The following is a 22,575-nucleotide window of genomic DNA, read 5'->3' as shown; positions in this document are numbered from 1 at the left end:
ACAAAGCTATCGTAGAAACGTTTTAGCGAATCGAAAAGCTACTTTTCGAGGGTTCTTTCTTAGACGATCGACCGAGTCACCTGTTAGGTGTCAATTATGCTATCTTTCGACAAAGATCTCTATCCGGAGGTACACGGAAAGCACGAGTCTTTAAGGTCTGTTCCTATCCCTTGCAGGATTCTAAATCCGTGGGTAGATCTTAAAAAAACATTTAACGAATTTCTCGCGTTCCCGAGGCAAGAGGAGGAGCACGAACAAGATGATCCTTTCGGTTGGGACGGCGAGATCCCATGAAAGAAAGTAAGTAAAGCTGTCAACGAGGACGAAAGAATAACACGGAAGTGGATCATGGAAAATCAGATAAGAAGTCGTCTCTCTTCTTTCCGAGGTTTCCATTGTTTGACTATCTTTCTCTTTCTCTCTGGAGAATTAAGATAACGAAGTGAGAAAGGCGAGGTGGCGAAGGACGCTCCACCCTGGTCGGCCCTGTTTGAGTTTCCAACAGGAACAAACCGGGCGCACCTACTCTTTCTTTTCTTTCCAAGCAAATATGTATGTACGTACGGATACGCGTACTATTACGGTGCAGGTATTCGTCGTGCGTATCTTCGCCGTATCTTGGTGCGTTACCTGTGCTAGCGAACTCGTAAAACCTGCTAATAAATAGTTCAAATCAAATTCCATTTTTATCGAGAGTCAATAATACATTCCGTTAAAAATTTACACGGGCAACAATATTTTCATACTAGTCGTAACACAATGTGGCATTATCGATAGAACGTCTACGGCGAGTTATCGTGAAATTCCGTGAAAAACCGGACTCTTTCCATGGCCGTCGCTTACTCGTATTTACAGTCCACTCGTGGCTCGTTGGAACTCGAAAAGAGCGACTCAAATGACAAGGAGAAGAACCGCAAGCGGTTTTTCCGGCAACGATGCTGGCAAATATTTACAAGAAGCAAGAAGAAGAATCTTCTTCGCTCGGTCCGAGCGTCGCGCCAAGAAACGTCACGCCGCGTGTTACGTGATTCTTCTTAAGGATTTACGAGGTAAGATTATAAAGTTGTCAAAATGCGATGAAAGAGAGAAGAGACGAGAAGAGAAGAGAAAAGAGGAAGAAAGAAGGAAAGAAAGAAGGAAAGAAAGAAAGAAAGAAAAAAAGAAGTATTTCGACGGCACGTATCGGTCGGCGTTTGGAAGGACTTTTCCTCGATAGCGACGCTAATGTCGACTCGAAAGGGCCAAGCACGCGTTTATAGCCCTTCCGTTTGCTTAGGCAAATCGAAGAGATTTCGCGGCGAGAGCTGGCCCCTTCCCCTCTTCTCCTCTCCCTCTCTCGGCCGTGGCAATAAAAAACTATTACTGTGGTCATCAACCTTTTTAACGGCGAAAGCTACCATTAGTAGGAGGCACGCTAATCGCGAACGTTGTAACGTCAAAAATTATGGGCGCGCGAGGATGTACCGCGCCGTCGTAAAACCAAAGCACGATTTACATTTGTATACGACGTGTTTATTTCGTTGCTATCCCGTTCGTCCGCGCGCTCGACCAAACGATAGAGACGTAAGCCCTCGGAGGATAATAAATCTTCTCCTCCTCCGTCTCGTTCTCCTTTTCCTCCCCCACCCCACCTCGCCAAGAGCATACGTAAAACTAACGCCACTAGGTTCTTCGCGACTCGTTCCGACGTAATCGCAAACGAAGTAGATCGAGATTCGTTCTCTATGGAAAGGAAAACGAGCATGACCGAGGGATCTTACGGTTATTAGAAGGAAGCTTCGAAAGATGGCGATCGATGATCGATGATCGGAGAACTTTTTTATACCGCGTCTCGTGAGCAGTAGATCGGTAGATAAATCTATATAGCTAGGCTACTTATAGATGTATAGCGCGAGGCGAATGTAGGAGTCAGCGTGCGTCGAATCGCTCGAATCGATCTCACGCTCCCACAGTTTGTCGGTTCCGAATCACGGTGGGTGATTATGAAATTCTGTCACAACAGCTCGAGAGCTTAATTCGTCTCGATGGCTTCGTCCGATGGCTGCGCCTGGCTCGAGCTCCGAACCGATCGGATCGGCCGATGCCTCGGGAGATTCTCACGCAAACGCAACTCCCCCTCTTCTTTATTCCCCTTCTTCGCGGCGAGTTCTGCCCGACTCGGCCGACGATGAATTTACAAAGACGGACGCGTACATTCTATTAACAGCGAGCAGCGCGACGACAAGGAGATCGAGGAGGAGGGGAAGGAGAAGGTGCGTGAGAAAAGTCGAGTCGATGCTATCGAGGAGGTATCGGTAAGAGAAGGACGAGGACGAGGACGAGGACGAGGACGAGGAGGAGAAGGAGGTGGAGGAAAAGCCTGAGAGGGTTAAAGTCTTACTTAAAGGGCGCCTCCGCCCTTAGCGAGGACCGAGGTCCTCGGATGTCGTGCAACAATGGGGCACTTAAACGCAGCGAAAGCTTAAGTCATCGTAACGGGCAATCACCGAGCGCTGCCTCCCAATTATCTCGGGGCAAAACAATTAAACGCGACGCGCGGATGCTTTCTCGGATACGTCCGACTTCTCCAGGAAGGACAAAGGGAACTGCATCTTCATCCAATTAGACGATAATGGAAGACGGACGCGCGTTTTGCCACGGGGCCCGCGAGCCAAAGCGTCTTCTTCTTCGATCTCGGAGAAGAATGCCACAGATGGATTCCGTTCTCTCTCTCCCTCTCTCTCTCTCTCTCTCTCTCTCTCTCTCTCTCTCTGCGAGGTCTTCTTTCGAAATTTCCTTCCGTATCCTCGACTCGGCTCGAGGGTTCGCGCGACGCGCTCGAGTGGGCTTCAACGGAGCTTATGCCAGCCGGAGTTGTTTAAGCGCTTGTACAAATAGAATACAAAGCGGCGAACAAACAACGGCTAAAAGGTTTGAGTTGTAACGCGCTCGGACGCTCTTCGCGCTGGCAAACAGACCAATCGAGAGAACTCCTCTCGCTTCCCCTCGCTTCGTCTCGCCTAGAGTCCTCTCGCGATCCATCTTCCTCGCCATTTTGGTATACCCTACTCCTACGGTCTACCATCTTTCTCTTTCTCTTCTTCCTCTTCTCCTTCCTCTTCCGTAGCAAAAATAAGCCTTTCGAAAATTGCACGAAAGATTCGGAAGCTTTCATTCGGAGTTTCCATCTCGATTTCTCCATCTCTCGAGGTCGATAGGAACGTCGGCTCGCATTAAGCCGAGAAGATCGCTACCATCTTCGGCTCGACGCTCTTCGAGTTTATGCCAAGTCTATCTTTTTAGGTATGCGTCACGTCGGTGTACGATGGAGGAAGGAGTGGAAAGAGGGTCAGGCGACATTGGCCAAGTGGAAATAACGATTCTCTCTCTCTCTCTCTCTCTCTCTCTCTCTCTCTCTTCATCTCTCTCCCTCTCTCTCCGTCTCTCGGACGTAGGAGACAGGTAGGCAGATAGGAAGGATCGCGCAACGGTACGATCACTAAATTAAGCCGGATTAGGCTAATCTGGACCCGCGGATCGTTAATTAATGTGGCTATTAGTCAGCGACGTTGACTATTAATTCGAACCGATAGCAATGCCCCGACGATACGTTATGGCAATATCGTGTATTTGTCACTATCGCTCGGCTCACAAATTGGTTACAGCGCACCTGGAATGCCGTGCGTCCTCCCATAGGGATTCGTGTCCCTGTTCCCGCTCTCCTCTACCCATTCGTTTCCATCTCCATCGGTCGTTCGCGTAGCGATCGCGAGAAGGCGTCGATCTTTATCGTCCCTCATCAACGTCGATCCGCTAGGTCAATTTATTATCGTGTCCTAGGACCACACTCCGCCACGCTCGGTGGCATAAATCGTGAAAGGACGAGCAAAAAGATCGCCACCGATCGTCAACGGCATAAGAAAAGTTTCCTGAAAGAAAACATTCCGAATTGGTTATCCTTGGTGATTTTCCATCGAGAGCTGTCTCTTTCTCTCACGAATTTGTCATAGCCAGCTGACCGAGGAGGAGAGAGAAAGAGTAGAAAGAAGACGTAAGTAGGTATATACCTTCTTCTTATCCCTCTGGCTACACTCGCCACGAAACCCGGATGCACGCCGTTTAGGATCTCTTTTTCTTCTTATCCCCTTTCTTCGAACCAAAGACACACCCCCTCTGCCCCTCTCCCACGAAGGTTTTACCTGCCTCTCAATGTTCGTATAAAGTTGTCTTCGGTCTTTCGTGTGTATGTCTGTGTGTGTGCGTGCGGAGCAGCGTTCTACGCGACACGTTCTTACCGATTCTCGCTCGTGAGAATCCGAGCGTTCGCGAATGTTCGAGCGAACTCGAAACGAACGAATTTCATTCGAATCGTTTGCGCGGCAAACGACGTTGCCCGTGATCATTAACGATTCTTTACGCTTCTCCGAGAAGTGGAAAACCGCCTGCGGAGTGTGCGAGCAAGAGAGAGAGAGAGAGAGAAAGAGAGAGAGAGAAAGAAAGAGGAAGAGGAAGCGAGAGAACGAAATGTTGGCTTCGCGGCCAAAATCATCCAAGAGGATGGCTAATTATCCTCTCGAAGAAAGAACGATGCGGTATGGCGTTTGGCGCTTTACCTGGCACGACGCTTAATCGATTCGCCGCGGACGGCTAGACGGCTGGACGCTCTTCGACCGAGCCCCTCTGGTACGACGAGGTGATTTTACCGAACAAACAAGCTCGAAAAAGTACGATTCTCGTGCGAATCGGAAGTCGAGAAAGAGAGAGAGAGAGAGAGAGAGAGAGAAGAAGAAGAAGAAAGAAAAGCAAAGGCGATTTATAATGTTTTCGACACAGTCACGCTCGGAGAGTAAGTCGATCGACAGGTGTATTCATCGTAGCAGTTCTTTGTCGAAAAGAGAAGAGATTTATGCCGTTTCGCTGGACGTTGGACGAATCGAGGAAACGAGGAAGACGCTATTCCCTTTCTCTCGCGGGTGGTCGAAAAGGCCGAAGACCGCAGAGCGAGCCAGCGAGAGAGAGAGAGAGAGAGAGAGAGAGAGAGAGAGAGAGAGAGAGACAGAGAGAGAAAGAGGCGGACCGGTGAGCATAATCGGTACCGGAGTTACACCTATTTGTTCTTTCAATTCCACGTAGGTTAGGCATTTATGATTTTCCACGGTCTATAACTGGTACTGCTCCTCTCGCGGGTGGCCAAACCAGAGCAGATGCTCCGGGCTTCTCTCGGTTCGCCATTTTCTATTCTCTCGTTGCAGACGGCAGAAGGACAAGCGTTAGAACGAATTAGAATCGAATCGACGCGTCTCGTCCAACGAATTCCAGATCGTTCCGGAGTACGAGGAACAAGAATGTGGTACGACGATTTGCGCAAATTATCCGTCGAAAGAGAGAGAGAGGGGGGGGGAGGAAGAAGGAAAGAAGACAACGATTACCCGAAGCGACGCGAGAAACGATCGTGAAACGAGCGAAAAGCGCTCGCGAAAAAGGTGACACAGCACTCGTCTCGGACGTCTCTTCCGAGAAGATCCACGACGACGATCTATACGATCTTATCTCTTAATCGATCATCCGATAAAGGAATCTTTCTCCTTCGCTTCGACTTTGTTAGGTAGTAGGTAGTAGGTTTCTACCAGCGGAATGGCCGGCATACCTACGTAGTATCTTTTTTCCCTTCGATCCTCTCGATCCTTCCCTCTTGCTTCCCCTTCGAGAGAAATTTTTCGCGGTTGACGATTCCTACGACGCTTCAAGGATTTTCCCGAGTTTATCTCGCATTAAATCTATCGCACTATCCAACGATCCGAGATAATAAGATCGTAATTGCTGCGACGATTCGTTTACCTCCTTGTTCCGGCTTTCCTCTTTGCCTCGCTAGAAGAGAGTGAAATCGCAAAGACGTAACTCGTCTTTTCTTTTCTCTCTTCTTCCGTCCATCGACTCCGTTCAAGAGCCTGCCCAAGTTTCTCTCCAAGCTGACGCAAACTCTCGCACGCGAGAGCGAGAGAAAGCAATCGTGAGAGAGAGAGAAAGAGAGAGAAATTCCACTGCCAGCTGCGAGGAACCGGATCCTGACGGTTAATTAGTAGCTCCGATCATTCGACGATGAATCAGACTATGAGAACCATCGAGCTCTTTCTATGGGTGGCGCATCACGAGCCAAAGAAAGAAATAAAGAAAGAGAAACTAATAGCTTAAAACGTTGTACTCGTCGTGGTCGGAGGCACGATCGGAAAAGACGCTTCTCTAAAATACTCTCCCGAGGACGAAGCTACTTAGTCATCGATTCCATCGCGAGCATTTGCTACGTCATAATTCGTTGAACAGCTTCGAAGAATTCCTACAAACTTAAGTAACTACGTTTGGCTTCCTCTCAACGTGTTTAAATAAACGTAAAAAACGACAAAAGCCTTCGATCGTTCGAGAAAACGATGATAAATACGTTTAACGTTGAGAATTTTTAACGACAGTACTCGAAAAAGTGATTCGTAGGAGGTATCGGCTACAACGATTATTTTTCATATTGATGATACGAAGAGAGAGAGAGAGAGAGAGAGAGAGAGGGAGAGAAAGAGAGAGAGAGAGAGTGCGCATCCCGCCGAGCGCTAATGGATCGATCTTGGGTGGTTCCAAATCCACGCGATCGCGAGATCGAGAGATCGAAGAAGGAAAAGCTCGCTCTCCTCTCGATCTCTACTCGTCTTATTTCTTTTTTCTTGCTTTCTTTTTTAGACGAACGAACAACGCGGAGAAAGAGGACGAAGGCAAATCCCGCGGGTTTCCCCCCACCGAGTCGTCTTCGCGTGTCAACGTGGGCGGCACTGTCGTCGAGTCCTTCGTAAAACGAGACTTGGCGTACGGACGAAACTGGGCCCGCAAGGGCCTCACGTCAATTTGCCTCGCGTGTCGCGTGATTAACGCAACCTTATTAAAAGGCACGTTCGTTGGTTGGTTCGTTGGTTGGTTCGTTCGGCCGCGACGAAACGTACGGCCGCCCATTAACCTTAGCGAAATCGTGGTGGCTAATTAATCGGAGCAATTAAGAGGAGAAGAAGAGGAGGGGGCCCACGGATCCCCGCGTGGATCGCCGAGCCGCGACGCGATGATCTACGTTCGGTGCGTCCGCGCCGATTTATTAATGCGAGCCAAGGGCGAGCCTTTCCACGCTACGGGGTGGTCCGAAACCGCGAATCGAATACTCGCCGAGTAGGCGAGACCTGCTGGAATAAAGAGAAAAGGAGGGACGATAAAGCCGATCGAGCTGGCTCGTCACGTATCGGACGAGGCACGCGACGAAGCTTGCTCGCGTACAGCTCGGATCGATCGATGATCGAAGGAATGTCAAAAATACGAGCTATTCCGGTCGCGCTGGCCCACCCGGAGAATCGTAAATGCCCGTATAAAAATAGTTATCCAACGGGGTGGAGGTGCGTCTGGTCTCGACGCGACGCGAGGCGAAGCGCAGCGATCGGGGCACGCGCGCGAGAGAGCCTCTCTCTCTCTCTCTCTCTCTCTCTTTGTCCTCCCTTTCGAGCCGCCCCCTTCCCTTCGGCCACGCGACCTTTTTTTCTCGCAAAGAATCGGTAGGCCCGCGGCGTTCGACGATACGTCATTTCTTGGCAGATCGGCCGATCCATCGATCGGTCCATCGATCGAGCACGTATTAACGCGTCGCGTCACGCCGAGAATGCGCCTCGATGCGTCTCTATTTCTTTTCTCCGGACCTTTTAGGCGGCCCTTCCGGACCTTTTATCCTTTCCACCCACCACCACCATCGTCGCCACCATCGGTACATAAGACGACGAGGAGAGCCGCGGCGATCGATGTCCACGCACGAGAAAGATTTATCGACCGGTTTCGCGAGTCCGACTCCTTTATTCCCTACTCATATCTCGGCGAGGACCGTCGGCGAGCGGACTCGCGCTCTCGAGTCGCGAGATCGAACGGAGGAGAAAAGTTCGCGCATAGAATTTACGATTAGGTTGGACCCGAGTGGGCGGTCCGGATAATTAATGAACGATTCGAGCGTCGGAGAGAGAGAGAGAGAGAGAGAGAGAGAGCCACACTGCAAAGAAAGTCATCTTTCCAAACAGGTGGTTCGCGAGTTCCACGGAGTTCGCACGTTTAATCCCGATGGAAGGAAGGATGGCACGGTTTTTTCGAAAGAAAGAACCAATTTCGTAAAGTCACCGTACCTATGCTCGACTATATCGTATCCGAGCAGAGCCCGCGGGACGAATGGGATTAATTAATATTAGTAACACTGGGGGAGGCCGTAATTAATTACCGGAGCGACGTTGGCCATTCGTCTTAATACGTGCGCGCTATGCGCCCCGTGGCATTCGCTCGTTTGTTCCCGGTTGAGCCAGATAATGATCGCGACCTAATGAAAACATTATGTTCCTCGAGGCTCCTCTCTCCGACTCTGGCTCGCTTCTCTCTCTCTCTCTCTCTCTCTCTCTCCCTCTCTCTCTCTGTCTTCCCATGCCGCTCGCACGCGCGTTATTCCTCGTACAGCGCTGCGCCATTATCCTTTCGGCGATCTCAGCTGGAAGAAGGGACGAACGCGCGAGAAACGAACGACTGGTCCCTCCCGAATTTTTATTAGTTACTTTTTATTATCATTATTACGATATCGTTTCCGTCGATATCGCATACGACGGCTATTCGACGAAATTATTTATAGCTGCCTGCCGAGCTACGTTCGAAACGAATTCATTAATACGTTGCGAGAATCTTTTTCCTCTTCGAGCTCGAGAACCGAACCACGACGTACTACTTAGCTTTATCTCTCGTCCCTTCTTCTTTCTCTAGAGGATACGCTACTAGGTACGTTCGAGATGAGCCGATGGTAATGCGCATTGATCGCCTTCGTGCCGGCATTGTGCCAACCGTTTGTACGACAATAAATACATAAATGTTTGCCCATAACAGAGAGGATAATTCGCTTTGCAGAGACCCTATGGGACATGGACCAGGTATAAGTACGCTGCTGCTGCTGCTGCTGCTGCTGCTCCTTCCTTCCTTCCTTCCTTCCATCCTTCCCTCTCGATAATCCGTCGTTCATTCTTCTCTCCGTTTTGGTATCTCTTGCAAACGTATCCGTTGAATCGCTCTTTCCTCGCGCCAGAACGCAACCCCAATGCAACGGGAAAGTTTGTGAAAGACATCGACGATCGTTCGATGGTCGTTCGAAGAAGAAAGAGGATCCTCTTAACCGCAACGAAAGAAGACCGAAGAAGCTTCTCTATGTTCTACCGTTTTGGGCGCCAGCACGCTCTCACGGAACGATAATTGGCTCTCTCGGCGGATCCTTTGATGTCGTCCGACTCGTTCGCGCCCCTGCCAGAAATCCTTCGTAGGTGTTCCTACGACTCGTAGATCGCGCGACGTCCAAACGATTCCGCTTCGTCGGAAGCAACGGAATTCGAAGATGACGCGCGCGAGCCCTTCCTAATACCGGCCAATCCTTTATTCGTCTTTCACGCTTTATTCCTTTGGTTAAGGAGCAAGACGAGAGTTAAACTATATTAGACTAATCCCGTAGGATCCATCCTACGGGAATCCTTTCCCGCTGTTACCCGTTCAACTCGAAGGTACTCGAGAACGCACCTGCTCGGTGCCTCTCTCTCTCTCTCTCTCTCTCTCTCTTTTCTCTGTTCTCCTGAATAGCCAATTAGAAAGGAGATTCGTGTCCGTGGAAGCGTTCTAATGTCCGCGCTTCTTCGCGGAGGCGTCCTAGAAAGGAAGAGAGGGAGAAATGGCTGGAGGAGGCGAGGCGAGGTAGCTCGTAAATCTAAAAGCCGCGCTCAGGAACCGAGGGGGCTGTGAATAGGTGTAAATGAAGTTGCGGCCTGCGGGCCACCGCAAACTCGACCGGACCACCCCGTACCTATATTTTGTCGTCCTATGCGTGGCGCTCGGCCGCACCAAATAAATAGTCACGCGCGCCTACGGTGGCCTTTACTAATACCGTTCCTACTACCGCTGTCCTCCGACTCACCGCCAACGACGTTATCGCGCGCGACCACCTTGCACCCTGCACACCCCTGCTCCACGTCCCCCTCTTCCCTTTCTCTTTCCTCTTCTTTTCTCCTTCTTTTTCTTTCCCCATTTTTCGTGTTTTCTTTTTTCTCTCTTTTCCTTTCCCATGCGCTCGCTTCGACCGCGATAAAACTATTTTCGAAAATACGACTCAAACTAGATAGCAAATTGCCAAGACCACTCTTCTCTTTCACCCGTACGATCCAGATGTAAACGGAGGAATATCTGGATGATTTACTGGTCGGTCATCTGCGAGGCCATCGACGTTAAAAGCCAGATGCACCGAAACGTGCCGACTTTATTTTTACCGACCGGAGAAGCAGCAAACGCCTCTTACGCATCATCCGTTTAAATAGGTGGATCCTTGTGTCTTCGCCGATCGAACGAAATCAAATCTACTCGCGAAAGAGCGAAAGTAGAATCGATTAGGAAGTATTCGCGTAAACGATGCCTCGCGGCTACACGCACCTGTTAGAACGCGCTAGCGCGAGCCGTCGCAATTAACTAGGTAATTATCATAAGAGCGTCGAGCCGAGCGGCGGAGAAGGTAAGTCGTATCGTTCGTATAGCTGCTATAGACGCGTCCTCGCCCTCGGCGATCTACGTTGCTACGACGTAACAGGCAGCTTACATACGACGTACGCGACTATTCGATTATCGCGAGACGTTGTGTGCACGAGCCACGAGTACTTGGTTACATAGGTCTATATCTTACGTAGAACGATCGATCGCCGATCCGTCTCTGATCCTAGATCTTTCTTAATCTCTTTTCCGTCGACGACACGGACCAAGATCGTCGTATTTATTTTTGTGCATCGAGCCGCCTCCTCTGCACGATCTACACAGGTACGCGCGAAAGCGAGTATTCCAGAGTGCTGTAAAATATGAGGAAAAGAAGCAGCGCGAGGGAATACGAGTGAAAAATCCTTTCTTTATTCGCTCGCGACACGACCGCTTTAATCAGCGAGACGCGATCTACGGATTTATGGAGGATCGAATAAATCGAATAACCCAGGACGCGTAGGTTTCTCTCGTTTCGACGAGCAGATCGTACGGTATGCGAAGGGAGTTTGTGACAGAGGAAAGAGAGACGAATGGAGAAAAAAAGGGAGCTTGCTGGACGGTCAGTCCGTCGTCCGAGGAAGAAGCAAAGACGTTTCTTGCGTCGTTCTCTCGACGGCAGAGCGAACGGAGCGCACCTTCGTGGACGGGCATTCCAAATGTAATTGCCTTGGATTTTGCTTGCCGACGATAAACTGTTCGCCTCCGAGGATCGGGGACGTCGGAGTTTAAACGAGTAGATGCGCCGTTGTAAAAACGTAATTGGAGTCATTGCGCGAAATTAGTTGCGAGCTCGCGCCAGAGAAACACGCAAAAGGATGTGCGCGAGCAAGCCTCTTACCCTGCTCACCGTACGAATGTCCTGCTGGCAAAATTTCGGCTTTGTTTACCTCCTTGTCCCGACAAATACTACTTAATATCTATCGGAGGTGCCGCTGTATAAAAAGAAAAAAAGAAAAAGGAAAAAGAAAACAGAAAAAACGGGAAAAAATGCGAGAGAGAGAGAGAGAGAGAGAGAGAGAGAGAGAGAGAGAGAGAGAGGCACGCGTGCACCAGCGGCGGTTGAGCGCCAGCAAAGAAATAAAAGTGGGAAAGAGCGACGGTGGGCACGAGTTCCTTGCTTGCTTTGGCAGAGGGGTGGGGGTAAAAGGAGAGGGGCGTGGCCTCGTGGCGGGGACCGACCCGCCTACCACCGGCGCTTCCCCCGACGACCACGTGCTCGCGTTTGCTCACCGATGCAAAGAGTTCCTTCTTCTCGGCGCGACGACGTCGATCGAAGCGTCTCGGCGCACTATCGCGACGGAACGTCGAAGAAGGTGACGAGGAAAGAGACTCTCCATGACTCGCTCGCGACGCACGACGAATGACAAAGGTTGCAAAATCGTACAGGAGCGAGAGGACGAGATCGAACGTCTCGTCGTTCGTTAAGTCGTATCTCTGCTTTTCTCAAACTAGATATATGGAAGGAATAGAGGGGGGGGGGCGCGAAGGCTGCTCCTTCGAGAGGGAGGAGAACGGTAGCGAGAGAAAGAGAGCGAGAGAGGCGGGCCGAGATTCGATCGGTCTGGGGGGGGTCTCGAGGGCCTCACCGATTCGATGGAAGGGGAGAAGTTTCTCTCTCTCTTTCTCTCTCTGTCTCTATCCTTCTCTCTCCTGTCTTCGCGAGGACGAAGAGGAAGCTACGGAGGTGGGAGGTGAGAAGGAGGAGGAGAGATCGGCTCCTCCACGGAGGAGCGCGTGCAGTCGGCTAGCCGAGGCCTATACTTGTCCGTCGAAGGGAATTGGTCTTGCAGCGATTCTTCAAAGTATCTCTCGAATAATCCGCGCGCGAGAAGATAAGGGCGTCGGATAGAGGCGCGATTCGAGGCGCGAGAAATCGAGCGCGTTCGCTCGCTACCCTTCGCTTCCGAACGAGATCGAGATAGAGAGAAAGAGAGAGAGAGAGAGAGAGAGAGAGAGAGAGAGAGAGAGAGAGGGAGAGAGAGCAAGGTCGCGAGGACGACGAGGTGCGAGGATAGAGAATAGAGGGTGCCAGGTAGAATTCTCGCCTCCCCCACCATCGACTCGACTCTTCCGAAGCATCGGCGTGCCGCGCGACGACACCCACCCCTCGAAGGAAGGGCCCGGAGGGTGAGTTTCCCTGCCCCGAGCAGACCGATCCTCGGACCCTTCCGCAGTCGGTCACGCTGGACTCTACCGAGCGCATTACGAGTCTTGCCTCTCTCTTCTCAACGACGACTACTACGACGACAACGGCGACGACGACGACGACGACGACGACGAACGAGGACGACGAGGACGACGACGACGACGAGGACGACGACGACGACGACGACAAAAGAAAACGAAAAAAATAAGGAGAGAGAGAATGCGTTCGAGCTGACGAGCGTTCGTTCGCTCGTGCGCGCATTCTTACGAAGGACGGTGTGATGTTGGACGGACGGTGAACAACGAGTTTGGTGCGCGGTGTCCTATCACGCTATTACGGATATCTCTAGCACTCTTCGAGCTACTCCAGAAGCCACGATAGCCGACATTACGGCAAATCGAGATCGTTGGCCCACCATGAGACTCTGGCTTTTCCTCGGTGCCCTCGGCTTCGCGACCAACGCGGTGCTCGCCGAAATTACGAGAAACAAGAATCGCGGAAGGGGTTCTATGTGGTGGTGAGTCATTTTCGGTCCGCTATCAGGACGATTCATTATTCTCCGTCCTTTTTTTCTCTTTCTTCGAAGCGGTTCTTTTAGTTCGGTTTAAGTACATTAACGGAAAACCGGGCGTTTATGGACGCTCGTCTTACCGAATAAACTCGAATTTCTCGTTCGTTTTAATGCAGGTCAGTGACGAACTCGAACGTACGTCGTTGGTGGTCGTGCGAAATTAAGATCCGTCGCTAACGAGCTGACGTAAATAACTATCAAGATATTTTTTATCGATATCGATCTTATTAAAACGAGTTATTCCAGTTAATCCTATTTAACGCGATCGCGCGTCTAGTCGGCTTTTCGAATCTTTATTCGATATAAATTTCCTAGTCTCGATTTATCTTTCCACGCCGCGAACCTGTAGCGTTAAGCGAAGTCGATTTATCGTTCGAGCCACTTAGATAGCCACTTAGGAGCATCGAGAAGCAGGTTTCGATGTGTAACAGGTAGCGTACGCCGTACCTGTTGAGAAAGAAAGACAGACAGAAGGAAAGAGAGAGAGAGAGAGAGAGAGAGAGAGAGAGAGAGAGAGAGAGGGGGGAAAGAAAAGACAGTAAAAGTCGGTCGACTTTAACTCGAGCGATGATTTTTGGAACGAACGAATCGAAAAAACGTACGTTGTCTTTGTCAGAGTCGTTGCTTGCTAGCGCTCTCGATTTATTTACCTTGAGTAAATGTCGGCTCGCAAGATGAGTTCGTCTCTCCGCGGTTCATCCTCGCGCTTTGCTTTTCCTCTCGAGTGTGCGTCTAGAAGAGGGTCGGCCTGAGCCGAAACGCCGTTGACAGGAGAAACGTCGCTAGGAGATCGGACGACGGTGATTAGCTGTTTATTATACCGTGCGACGACTGACTGGATCCCTGTACGCGCGAGCTATTTCGAATTGATGGGGTTGCGTCCGGACACGCGCCTAACCGTTTACAAGACGATATATCCAAAGCACGATCTGCCTCTCGTCTCGGTCGTACTCGCGCGCAACCTTCAACTGAGAGAGAGGAAGAGAGAGAGAGAGGAAAAGAGAGAGAGAGAGAGAGAGAGAAAGAGAGTACTCTCGTCCGTCTTTCTTTTCCCACGGAGGAACACGCGGACCTTCTCCTTCGATCGTTTTTCTGCGAGACGCTCCATCGATCGAGACGCGAATTCTTTTCGCAGGCTCCTTTATATAACTATGTACTTATACATAAGAGTAGGTACCTTACATGCCCATAGTTGTACGCACACGAACGTTCACCGAAACTGTTGAACCAGTTTCGTCTTTCGACCTAATCCTTCTCTTTACCCTCCTCGAGATGCTCCTCCTCGAGCGCGAATCTTTTTACGCGAGTACCCTCGCTTTAGCCTCGCCTAGTGTCGGCCCGAACGATCTTTCCGAACGAGAAGAATGCGCGAGAAAAAGACGCGCCTGCCCCCTTGTCCCAGCATTTATTCCCACTCCAATTTCTATCTTCTCCTTCTAAAAAAGAGATTCCGATCGGTCGAGATCGATCGAATAAATCAAAGCTCTTTAAAGGATCTCTTCCGTCCAGGTTCCTCGCCGTAGCGATCTCTGTTTGAAAACACGTCCTTAATTCTCTCGCCTCTGCCGGCCACGTTAAAGAGACCCTTTCAAAACGTTACCCCCATCACCACTCACCGCCACTCTCTCTCTCTCTCTGTTTCTCTTACATTAAAATTTTTTTAATTTATTAGCGTTAATTCGACGAATCGATCTTTCAGGGGAATCGCCAAAGCAGGAGAGCCGAATAATTTCCTACCGTCGCTCCATATGGATCCCACCGTTTATGCGACCTTGAGGAGAAAGCAGAGACGGCTGGTCAGAGAAAATCCAGGGGTACTTATGGCGGTAGCCAGAGGTGCCAATCAGGCGATCGGCGAATGTCAACACCAGTTTCGTAATCGTCGTTGGAACTGTTCGACCAAGAACTTTCTCAGAGGGAAAAATCTTTTCGGCAAGATCGTCGATCGAGGTAAGAATCGCGTCCGAATCTTTCCCCGCACTCCTCCTCTCCCGCCCCTTCTACGTGGAGTTTCGAGAACGAACGAAAAAGTCTTCGACGTCTTCGAGACTTTGAAGGAACTTTAGCTCGGAATCATGATTCGTGATAAAACGGCAGGTATATATAACGGACCATAAGGTGGACTCGTTCCACGTTCCAAAAAACCGTCCATTGTCCGTGCTCGTCTCTGACAACCGGTATTCCCGATAGAGATTTACAGAAGACGAGTTTCGAGCAGATAGAGAGAGAGAGAGAGAGAGAGAGAGAGAGAGAGAGAGAGAGAAGGAGAAGGGATAGCTCGCGCTCGCGTGCGTCCAGTGGAAAAAAAGAGAAAGAGAAAGACCAAAGTAGGTAGGTATCGTCCTTCGTCGCCCGCACCTTCTTTCTTTTCGATCTATCGCTCGAATCGTTCTCGAAAAGTCGCACGTGCTCTATGTAACATACTTGGCGACTTTGAGATCTTACTTCCTGTACTATTTAAAAGTGTTCTTCGTCTTTCGTCGCGATTCGCGTTCTCTATCTTTCTCTCTCTCTCTCTCTCTCTCTCTCTCTCTCTCTCTTTCTCTCTCATCCATCTCCATTCCCCCTTCTCCCATCTCCTTTTTTTTCATTCGCATGCTTCTTTTAGTTTTACTAAGTGGCCATATGGGGACATTCGACATAATGGGGTGGGAGCGGCTCGAGCGAAAAAGCTCGGCTTACAATCGCCTCGACGAGATCTAAAAGAGCCGCAGGGGAGCCAGAACTGGTACGAGAAGGTCCATTATCAGGTTGCAAAACATACATCTGGCCCGGCGAGGGCACGTGCCCGGGGCCTTCGGACGAAGGGCACGCCTCTTTCGACCCCCCGCGCATCTCTCTCTCTCTCTCTCTCTCTCTCTCTCTCTCGCTCGTCTTCGAGGCTCGTGCCTTCCTCCCTTGCTTTTCGCGCTCTTCTCTTCTACCGATGAATTTGATCGAGACGAAAAAGTGTCTATACTTTCGCAGAGATATTAGAGGTAACGAAAGTTCCCTTCAAGAGGTTCTTATAGCGGGCAGGTAAAACGGTTTTGTATTTCGTCTCCTCGACGAATCATCTCCTTTTCTCCGGAACGTCCGCTTTGCGAGGCCTTCGACCTTTCACCCTTAGCCGTCGTTGTCGTCGACGTTGCTTCGTGCGAACACGGACCAGTTTCTTTTTCTCTTTCTCCTCTCTCTCTCTCTCTCTCTCTCTCAATTCCCTTTTTTCTTTTCGCTTCTCTTCTCTCTTTGTCCTCGAACGAATCTTTTAGATTAGATCTCGAGAGGTTCCAGCGCGAGCAAGGGGAAAGCGCAGATCGCTATCGGCGATCCGCGCTTATGCTCGCGCGCATACGCATTTCGAGACTCGGCCGAAAGGAGGGAGAGAGCGAGGGGACCGTCTCGAAAACTGGATCTCCTGGAGCATCGCGCGATTCGACGGACTAAACGGCCGTTTCCGGATTACGCTACGTTTCACCGCTTTTCGTATCTTTGAAAGAGAGAGAGAGAAAGAGAGAGAGAGAGAAAGAGAGAGAAAGAAAGAGAAAGAGAGAAGAGAGAGAGAGAGAGAGAGAAGAAATCTTGATACTTTTGAACGAGTTTGTACTCGATATTATAGCTGGTAGTGAGTGCGTCCGTAGCCTGTAATCATTCCGCCGCCAAGAGGCACCTACCGCATTGGTAGGTCCTCTCGACTGCCTGCCTCGGTCCTCTTCTCACTCTTTCTTCTTCTTCTTCTTCTTCTTCTTCTTCGTCTTCTTCTTCTTCTTCTACCTCTCCTTTTTCTCCTTCTTCTTCTCTCTTCTTCTTCTTCTTCTTCTTCGTCCTCTTCTTCTTCTCCTTCGCACGCGCGGGAAAGAGAGAGTTTAATCGCTCGGTAAGCCTCCGACGCCGATATCCGTTAAATCGCTTTTCGAAGGGACGTGTCCCGTCTTTCGGTAGGGCGACGCGCGAGACCGAAGCCGCGTCTTATATGGCCGAGGGATCGTCTTTTTTGCGATGGCCTTGCGCCGCTATAAATCGTGCCCTATGATGTGTTACATGTGTCGACGGCACGCCACGATTTCTTGCTAAAACGTGATCCGCGAGTCAAAGCGAGTCTACCGCGTGCGGCCAATTTTTGCTAAATTTTCGCGACTCGTTGTTCTCTGTAGACGCAATCCTGAGGCGCGATGTTTGAACGAGCCGATAAAGCTCACCTTCGACTATTTAATATTTATCTCGTACGAGACAGACATAGAGAGCGAGAGAGAAAGAGACTGCGCGTCGAGTCGTCGAGCGCAAACAGCGCACCGACTCTTGGAATCATCGAGCGATGCTTTCCTTTCTCATACGGCGATTCTTGCTTCGTCAGAGCAGACCGATAACGATTTCTCGCCTTGGCTCGAGACTTATCTCCGTCATCCGGTTGTTTGAAAATCGTAAAACCAAGCTCAAGACGGAACGCGCGTTAAAAAAAAAAAAAAGAAAAGAAAGAGAGAAAAACTTTGGGTGACCAGCCGTTTCCTCGAATCGCGAACGTCTCCTAACTCGTGATCTCATTCGTCGTGCTCGATCGTTCTTAATCTCCACGTTGGATCGAGCGATCGATAAGCCTTGCGCTCGAGTTTGCAACGGCAAGGATTAGTAACGACTGATACTCGAACAAATATTACCTACGTAGTACCTATCTGACTTTTTCAAAAGATTCGAGATCTCGTAAGCGACGAACATCGTACGAGAGTCATCGTCTTTTTTTTCTTCTTCTTCTTTTTCCTTTCATTCGACGAGAAAAGCGACGCTTTTTTGCTCTCGGCGTTAGAATCCTTCCCAGTGACATATTCTTTCCAGCAGCGTCAAGAGAATGAAAAAGTTTTCTTGGTAATCCTCTCGGTCATGGCAGTCCTAGATGATGACAAATAATATCTGGAACAAATCAAATTTAAGGGACGCTCCGTTCTCGAAGGATTCATCGTGGTAACGGTTTGGAACGGCCTAAATCTTTTACAAGGGAGACACTTTCCAACAAGTAGCATCACCGTTTCTACTGCACTGGAAAAAGACTTTTCTTCTTCCGTTTGACCTCCCTGTCGTTCTCTACACGCGGATTAAAGAAAATCGTTTCTTCTTTCTCCCATTCTTTCCTTTTTTTTCCTTCGTTTTTCAACCTTCTCGCTCGTCCGTGACGAATGACAATGTTCGCGCTCAAAAATTCGACTCGGAAAGACTCGATGTCTTATTTTTAACCGATCTCAAAAACTACGGTTGTTAGTCAAAAACGTTGATAGGTATTCGAAATGCGACAAAGAATCGAGGAGGCAACATTCTCTCTCTTTCTCTCTCTCAAAACGTACGAGAAAAATTTAAAGCCTCCCGTTGAGTACCGCTAATGATAGCCGGTGTATACCAGCCAGAATATTCTTAAAAGATGCTCTCGTCGTTTCTCGCGAGATTACACCGAAACTCGCGTACGCGAGTTTCGGTGTAATTTTCAATAATTCCCCTCCGTCCGAAGATCGAACGATTTGGTCGATCGTTCATTGGGCCACCCGTCGAGAGAAGAGAGTCTCGCTCTCTTCCTCTAGACGTCTTCAGCGGCACAAAGGTGCCGGCATCTTATACGTTGGCAACAGGTGCTTGTATCTTATGCAGATAAGGTCGAGGTGCTCGAGGGTCAGCCCACTCAGGGTAAAGGTCGCGTTGCCTCCTCTCTCTCTCTCTCTCTCTCTCTCTCTCTCTCTCTCTCTCCTTTTCTCCCGCAGCTCCTTCCACCTGCGAGCGGCCCTCTCGTGCAGGTAGTCCCCTACGGGGAATTGAGACGTTCGCCGACGTCGGCGCTCGCGACTCCCACGCGACTAAATGCGCCGGCTAAAGTTTTGTCCAGCTTCTCCTCCATCCCTCTCTTTCTCTCTCTTTCTCTCTTCGATACGATGCGGAAAAATGTCGGAAAAGCAAATATTACTCAAGGAGCACGCTTGATTTTGCTCGATTCGCAGGATGCCGAGAGACCGCCTTCATCTACGCCATCATGAGCGCAGCTGTGACTCACAGCATCGCGAGAGCGTGCAGCGAGGGCAGCATCCAGTCGTGTTCCTGCGACTATACCCACCAATCGCGCGCACCCTCCGCCGTTCGAGACTGGGAATGGGGTGGCTGTTCGGACAACATCGGATACGGCATCAAGTTTTCCCGCGAGTTCGTCGATACCGGAGAACGCGGCAGAAATCTTCGAGAGAAAATGAACCTCCACAACAACGAGGCCGGTCGAGCGGTAAGTCTCTCTCATTTCTATGAATAATCAAACCCATACTCTTGGACTTTCTAATTCCTACGAGATAATCTATAAAGAATTAACTTTATGTCAATGAAAGCTTCTGTGAATTAGCGAAAGTGGAATTTACCTACATTCTCCACGACTTTATTCCGATCGTAACAGTGCGAAATTTACCGCGCGTGCCTTATCGAAACTCTTATAATATCCATTTGGGTTTCCGAGTCTTTCGGTGCCGACACTCGCCTCTCGGTCGCACCCACTTTCTCGCTTGTTTTATTAGAATATCGCGATATCCTTTTCGTCGGCCGCCTTGGAATACCGCGCTTGGGAGGAACGCAGCGCGATAGTAGCCTCGCGAGAGAGATAGAGATAGTTAGAGAGAGAAAGAGAGAGAGAGAGAGAGAGAGAGAGAGAGAGATGGCTCGACGATTCGTTCTGTTGCAGCACGTATTCTCGGAGATGCGACAAGAGTGCAAGTGCCACGGCATGTCTGGTTCCTGCGCGGTAAAGACCTGTTGGATGAGACTTCCCAACTTTCGCGTGGTCGGCGACAATTTGAAGGATCGCTTCGACGGAGCCTCCAGAGTGATGGTCAGCAATTCGGATCGAGTACGAGGCAACAGCAACGCCATCGTGAGCAACTCTGCGAGCAATTCGGTTCACGGACATCGAGACGGTCTGGGTCGTCGTCATCGTTACAATTTTCAGCTTAAACCGTACAATCCGGAACACAAGCCGCCGGAGCCCGAGGACCTCGTCTACTTGGATCCTTCCCCACCGTTTTGCGAGAAGAATCCGAAACTAGGAATTCTCGGTACGCACGGCAGACAATGCAACGACACGAGCATCGGTGTCGACGGTTGCGATCTCATGTGTTGCGGAAGAGGTTACAAGACTCAGGAAGTGACGGTGATGGAGAGGTGCGCGTGTATCTTCCACTGGTGTTGCGAAGTCAAGTGTCAACACTGCTGGAGGAAGAAGACGATACACACGTGTTTGTAGAGAGAGAAAGAGAGAGAGAGAGAGAGAGAGAGAGAGGGAGAGAGATAAAAAGAGTTCTCCGTATCGCGAAACTATCGCCTTCCGGGTGAATGCCGATGTTCTCCCGAAAAAGAGAGTATTTCTACTAGCTTGCTCTCTTTTCCTCTAAAGGACCGATTCCTTCCTGGCGAAGGACATTCCGAGCTTCTCGAGATGCTCGGATGCCGAGGCTCCTCCTCCTCGCTCTCCTCCGCCTCCTCCTCAGTATTACGCGACACGATCTAAACTCTTAACTATATATTTATTGCGATCTATTAAAGACTGACTCCAAATGCCCGGGATCGTTCTCGAGCGATCCATCTTATCGAAGACATTAAATGTCGACGATCGCGGTTGCGTTTCGTTTGTAAATACAGGATTAGAAGATTAGACGATAAGGACGACGAAGTTATTCCGAACGTCTGCGCGAGCTTTTACGAGGAAAACAATAACGATCGATCCGACGTTTATTTATTTTCAACGACCTCTCTATTTCCCTTCTTTTTCTACCTTTCATCGACGCGCGCTCGAAAGCCGAACGCGTCTAACCTGTGCGTGTGCGTGTATGTGTGTGCGTATGTATGCGTGCGCGTATGTGCGCGTCTCTGTACATAGACGGAGTACGATCCTTTAGATTTTTAACAAAGTATTATAAAAGATGCGTGAAGCTACCATTGTAAATAATCCTTAGGCTCGTAATCCAAACCGGTCGATAAGTTATTTCTTGCGGATCCTCTTCTCTCGATCCTAAACATAAGAAAAAATCATTACCAGTGTCGTATACTTCGGCTTATTCCTTCCTTTCTTTCTTCTTTCCCTTCAATCGAGAAAATGGTGATTTCAATAATGTGCATAATAGATGTATTAATTATTATTAATCCTAATTTATACGAATAAAGATATCGACGAATAAACGATGTAAATGAAACGTACGTTCTCTCTACTTATACGATCCTCTAACTTATTTCGATTCCCTTCTAGCGGATAAATTCTTCTCCTAGAAGGACTCGATCAAGCGAAATATGCGCTTTCGAAGTCGGAGAATGTTTCGAGATCGCGGATCTTCGTGACGAGATCTACGAACCTCTCTCGATCTTTGGCCCTCCCTCGGGGCAATGTCGTAGAACCATTCAATATTTTCCCATTACACGATGCGCGCACATCGATGTAACGACGCGAAATATGGCCAACTGGTTCTCCAGCTGGACGACTTCATAATTCCTCCGAGGAATATCGTGGGAGGCCCCTAACCCGTGGAGACTGGTTCGAGTCTCCTCTTTCTCTCCTCGTTCTTTCCTCGTCGCGTTCTTTCCCTCTCTTTCTCTTTCTCTCTCTCTCTCTCTCTCTCTCTCTCTCTCTCTCTCGCTTTCTTTCTCTCTTTGCCTGTTCGCTCGCAGCTACTCTCTCACGAGCGTTCGCCGCGCTGCGATCCTCCCCACCTCGCCCCGTGCTGCACGCGATGATAACGACCGAGGAATCCCGCAGGAATCCTTGCTCGGGATAAAAGAATTCCGACCGCGTACAAACAGGAATCCACGCTAATGCTTCCGACACTCCTACCAACGAACTTTTCCTTTTCCTCGGTAATCCTTTTTCTCCGTTTCAATATCGTTTCACCTTCGAACACTGCCTGCGCGATATTCTTTCTCCGTTGTCGTACCTACCTCCGATTCGATCGTGAACACTGCCGTCGTTGGTCCTGCCGTCGTTTGGTATTTCCAACTCTAAGTGCATTCCGAGACTCGAGGAAGTCGGGCTAATTCTTATCCAACGCAGAAATTGTTAGCAGGAGTCGGCACGAAGGCGCGATACCGAAACAAATTCTTGCCACGAGCGAAGAGAGACTGTTCTAGTCCGAGGTAAAGACGGCCTCGTCCGGAGATCGAGCATCCAGGAGAAGACAAAAATCTCGGGCAGTCGGGCCACTTCTCACGGCGGCGGCTTTGATCTCGGAACACGCGCAGCCCTTCGCTACCATCGCTGCTACCATCGCTGCTACTATCGCCGCCGCCACCGCCACCGCCA

At 49.8% G+C, this 22,575-nt stretch overlaps 1 protein-coding gene across 2 annotated transcripts; it reads left to right on the top strand.

The window, feature by feature from the left end:
* On the top strand, positions 1-21,482 carry LOC122630066 (protein wingless). Of its 2 annotated transcripts, none has more exons than XM_043814124.1 (4): positions 1-1,049; positions 14,998-15,248; positions 19,253-19,527; positions 19,975-21,482. In XM_043814124.1, the coding sequence occupies exons 2-4, from the start codon at positions 15,047-15,049 to the stop codon at positions 20,530-20,532; spliced, it is 1,035 nt and encodes a 344-aa protein (XP_043670059.1). In that variant the 5' UTR covers positions 1-1,049; positions 14,998-15,046; the 3' UTR covers positions 20,533-21,482. The 2 variants fall into 2 exon arrangements, with proteins under 2 accessions (XP_043670059.1, XP_043670058.1); XM_043814123.1 differs by lacking the exon at positions 1-1,049 and adding an exon at positions 11,617-13,244.
* The last annotated feature ends 1,093 nt before the right edge of the window (positions 21,483-22,575 follow it).

The sequence above is a fragment of the Vespula pensylvanica genome, chromosome 6 (genome assembly GCF_014466175.1).
Source record: "Vespula pensylvanica isolate Volc-1 chromosome 6, ASM1446617v1, whole genome shotgun sequence".
Classification (NCBI taxonomy): Eukaryota; Metazoa; Arthropoda; class Insecta; order Hymenoptera; family Vespidae; genus Vespula; species Vespula pensylvanica.
Note: the sequence above shows the minus strand (reverse complement) of the source record. Positions and strands in the feature narration are given on the sequence as shown.

Excerpts from the sequence above, each read along its gene's own strand:
- LOC122630066 (XM_043814123.1), top strand. The coding sequence starts at position 13,144 with ATGAGACTCTGGCTTTTCCTCGGTGCCCTCGGCTTCGCGACCAACGCG. Across the intron at positions 15,249-19,252 it reads CGGCAAGATCGTCGATCGAG|GATGCCGAGAGACCGCCTTC; the intron begins GTAAGAATCGCG and ends CTCGATTCGCAG. Across the intron at positions 19,528-19,974 it reads ACAACGAGGCCGGTCGAGCG|CACGTATTCTCGGAGATGCG; the intron begins GTAAGTCTCTCT and ends GTTCTGTTGCAG.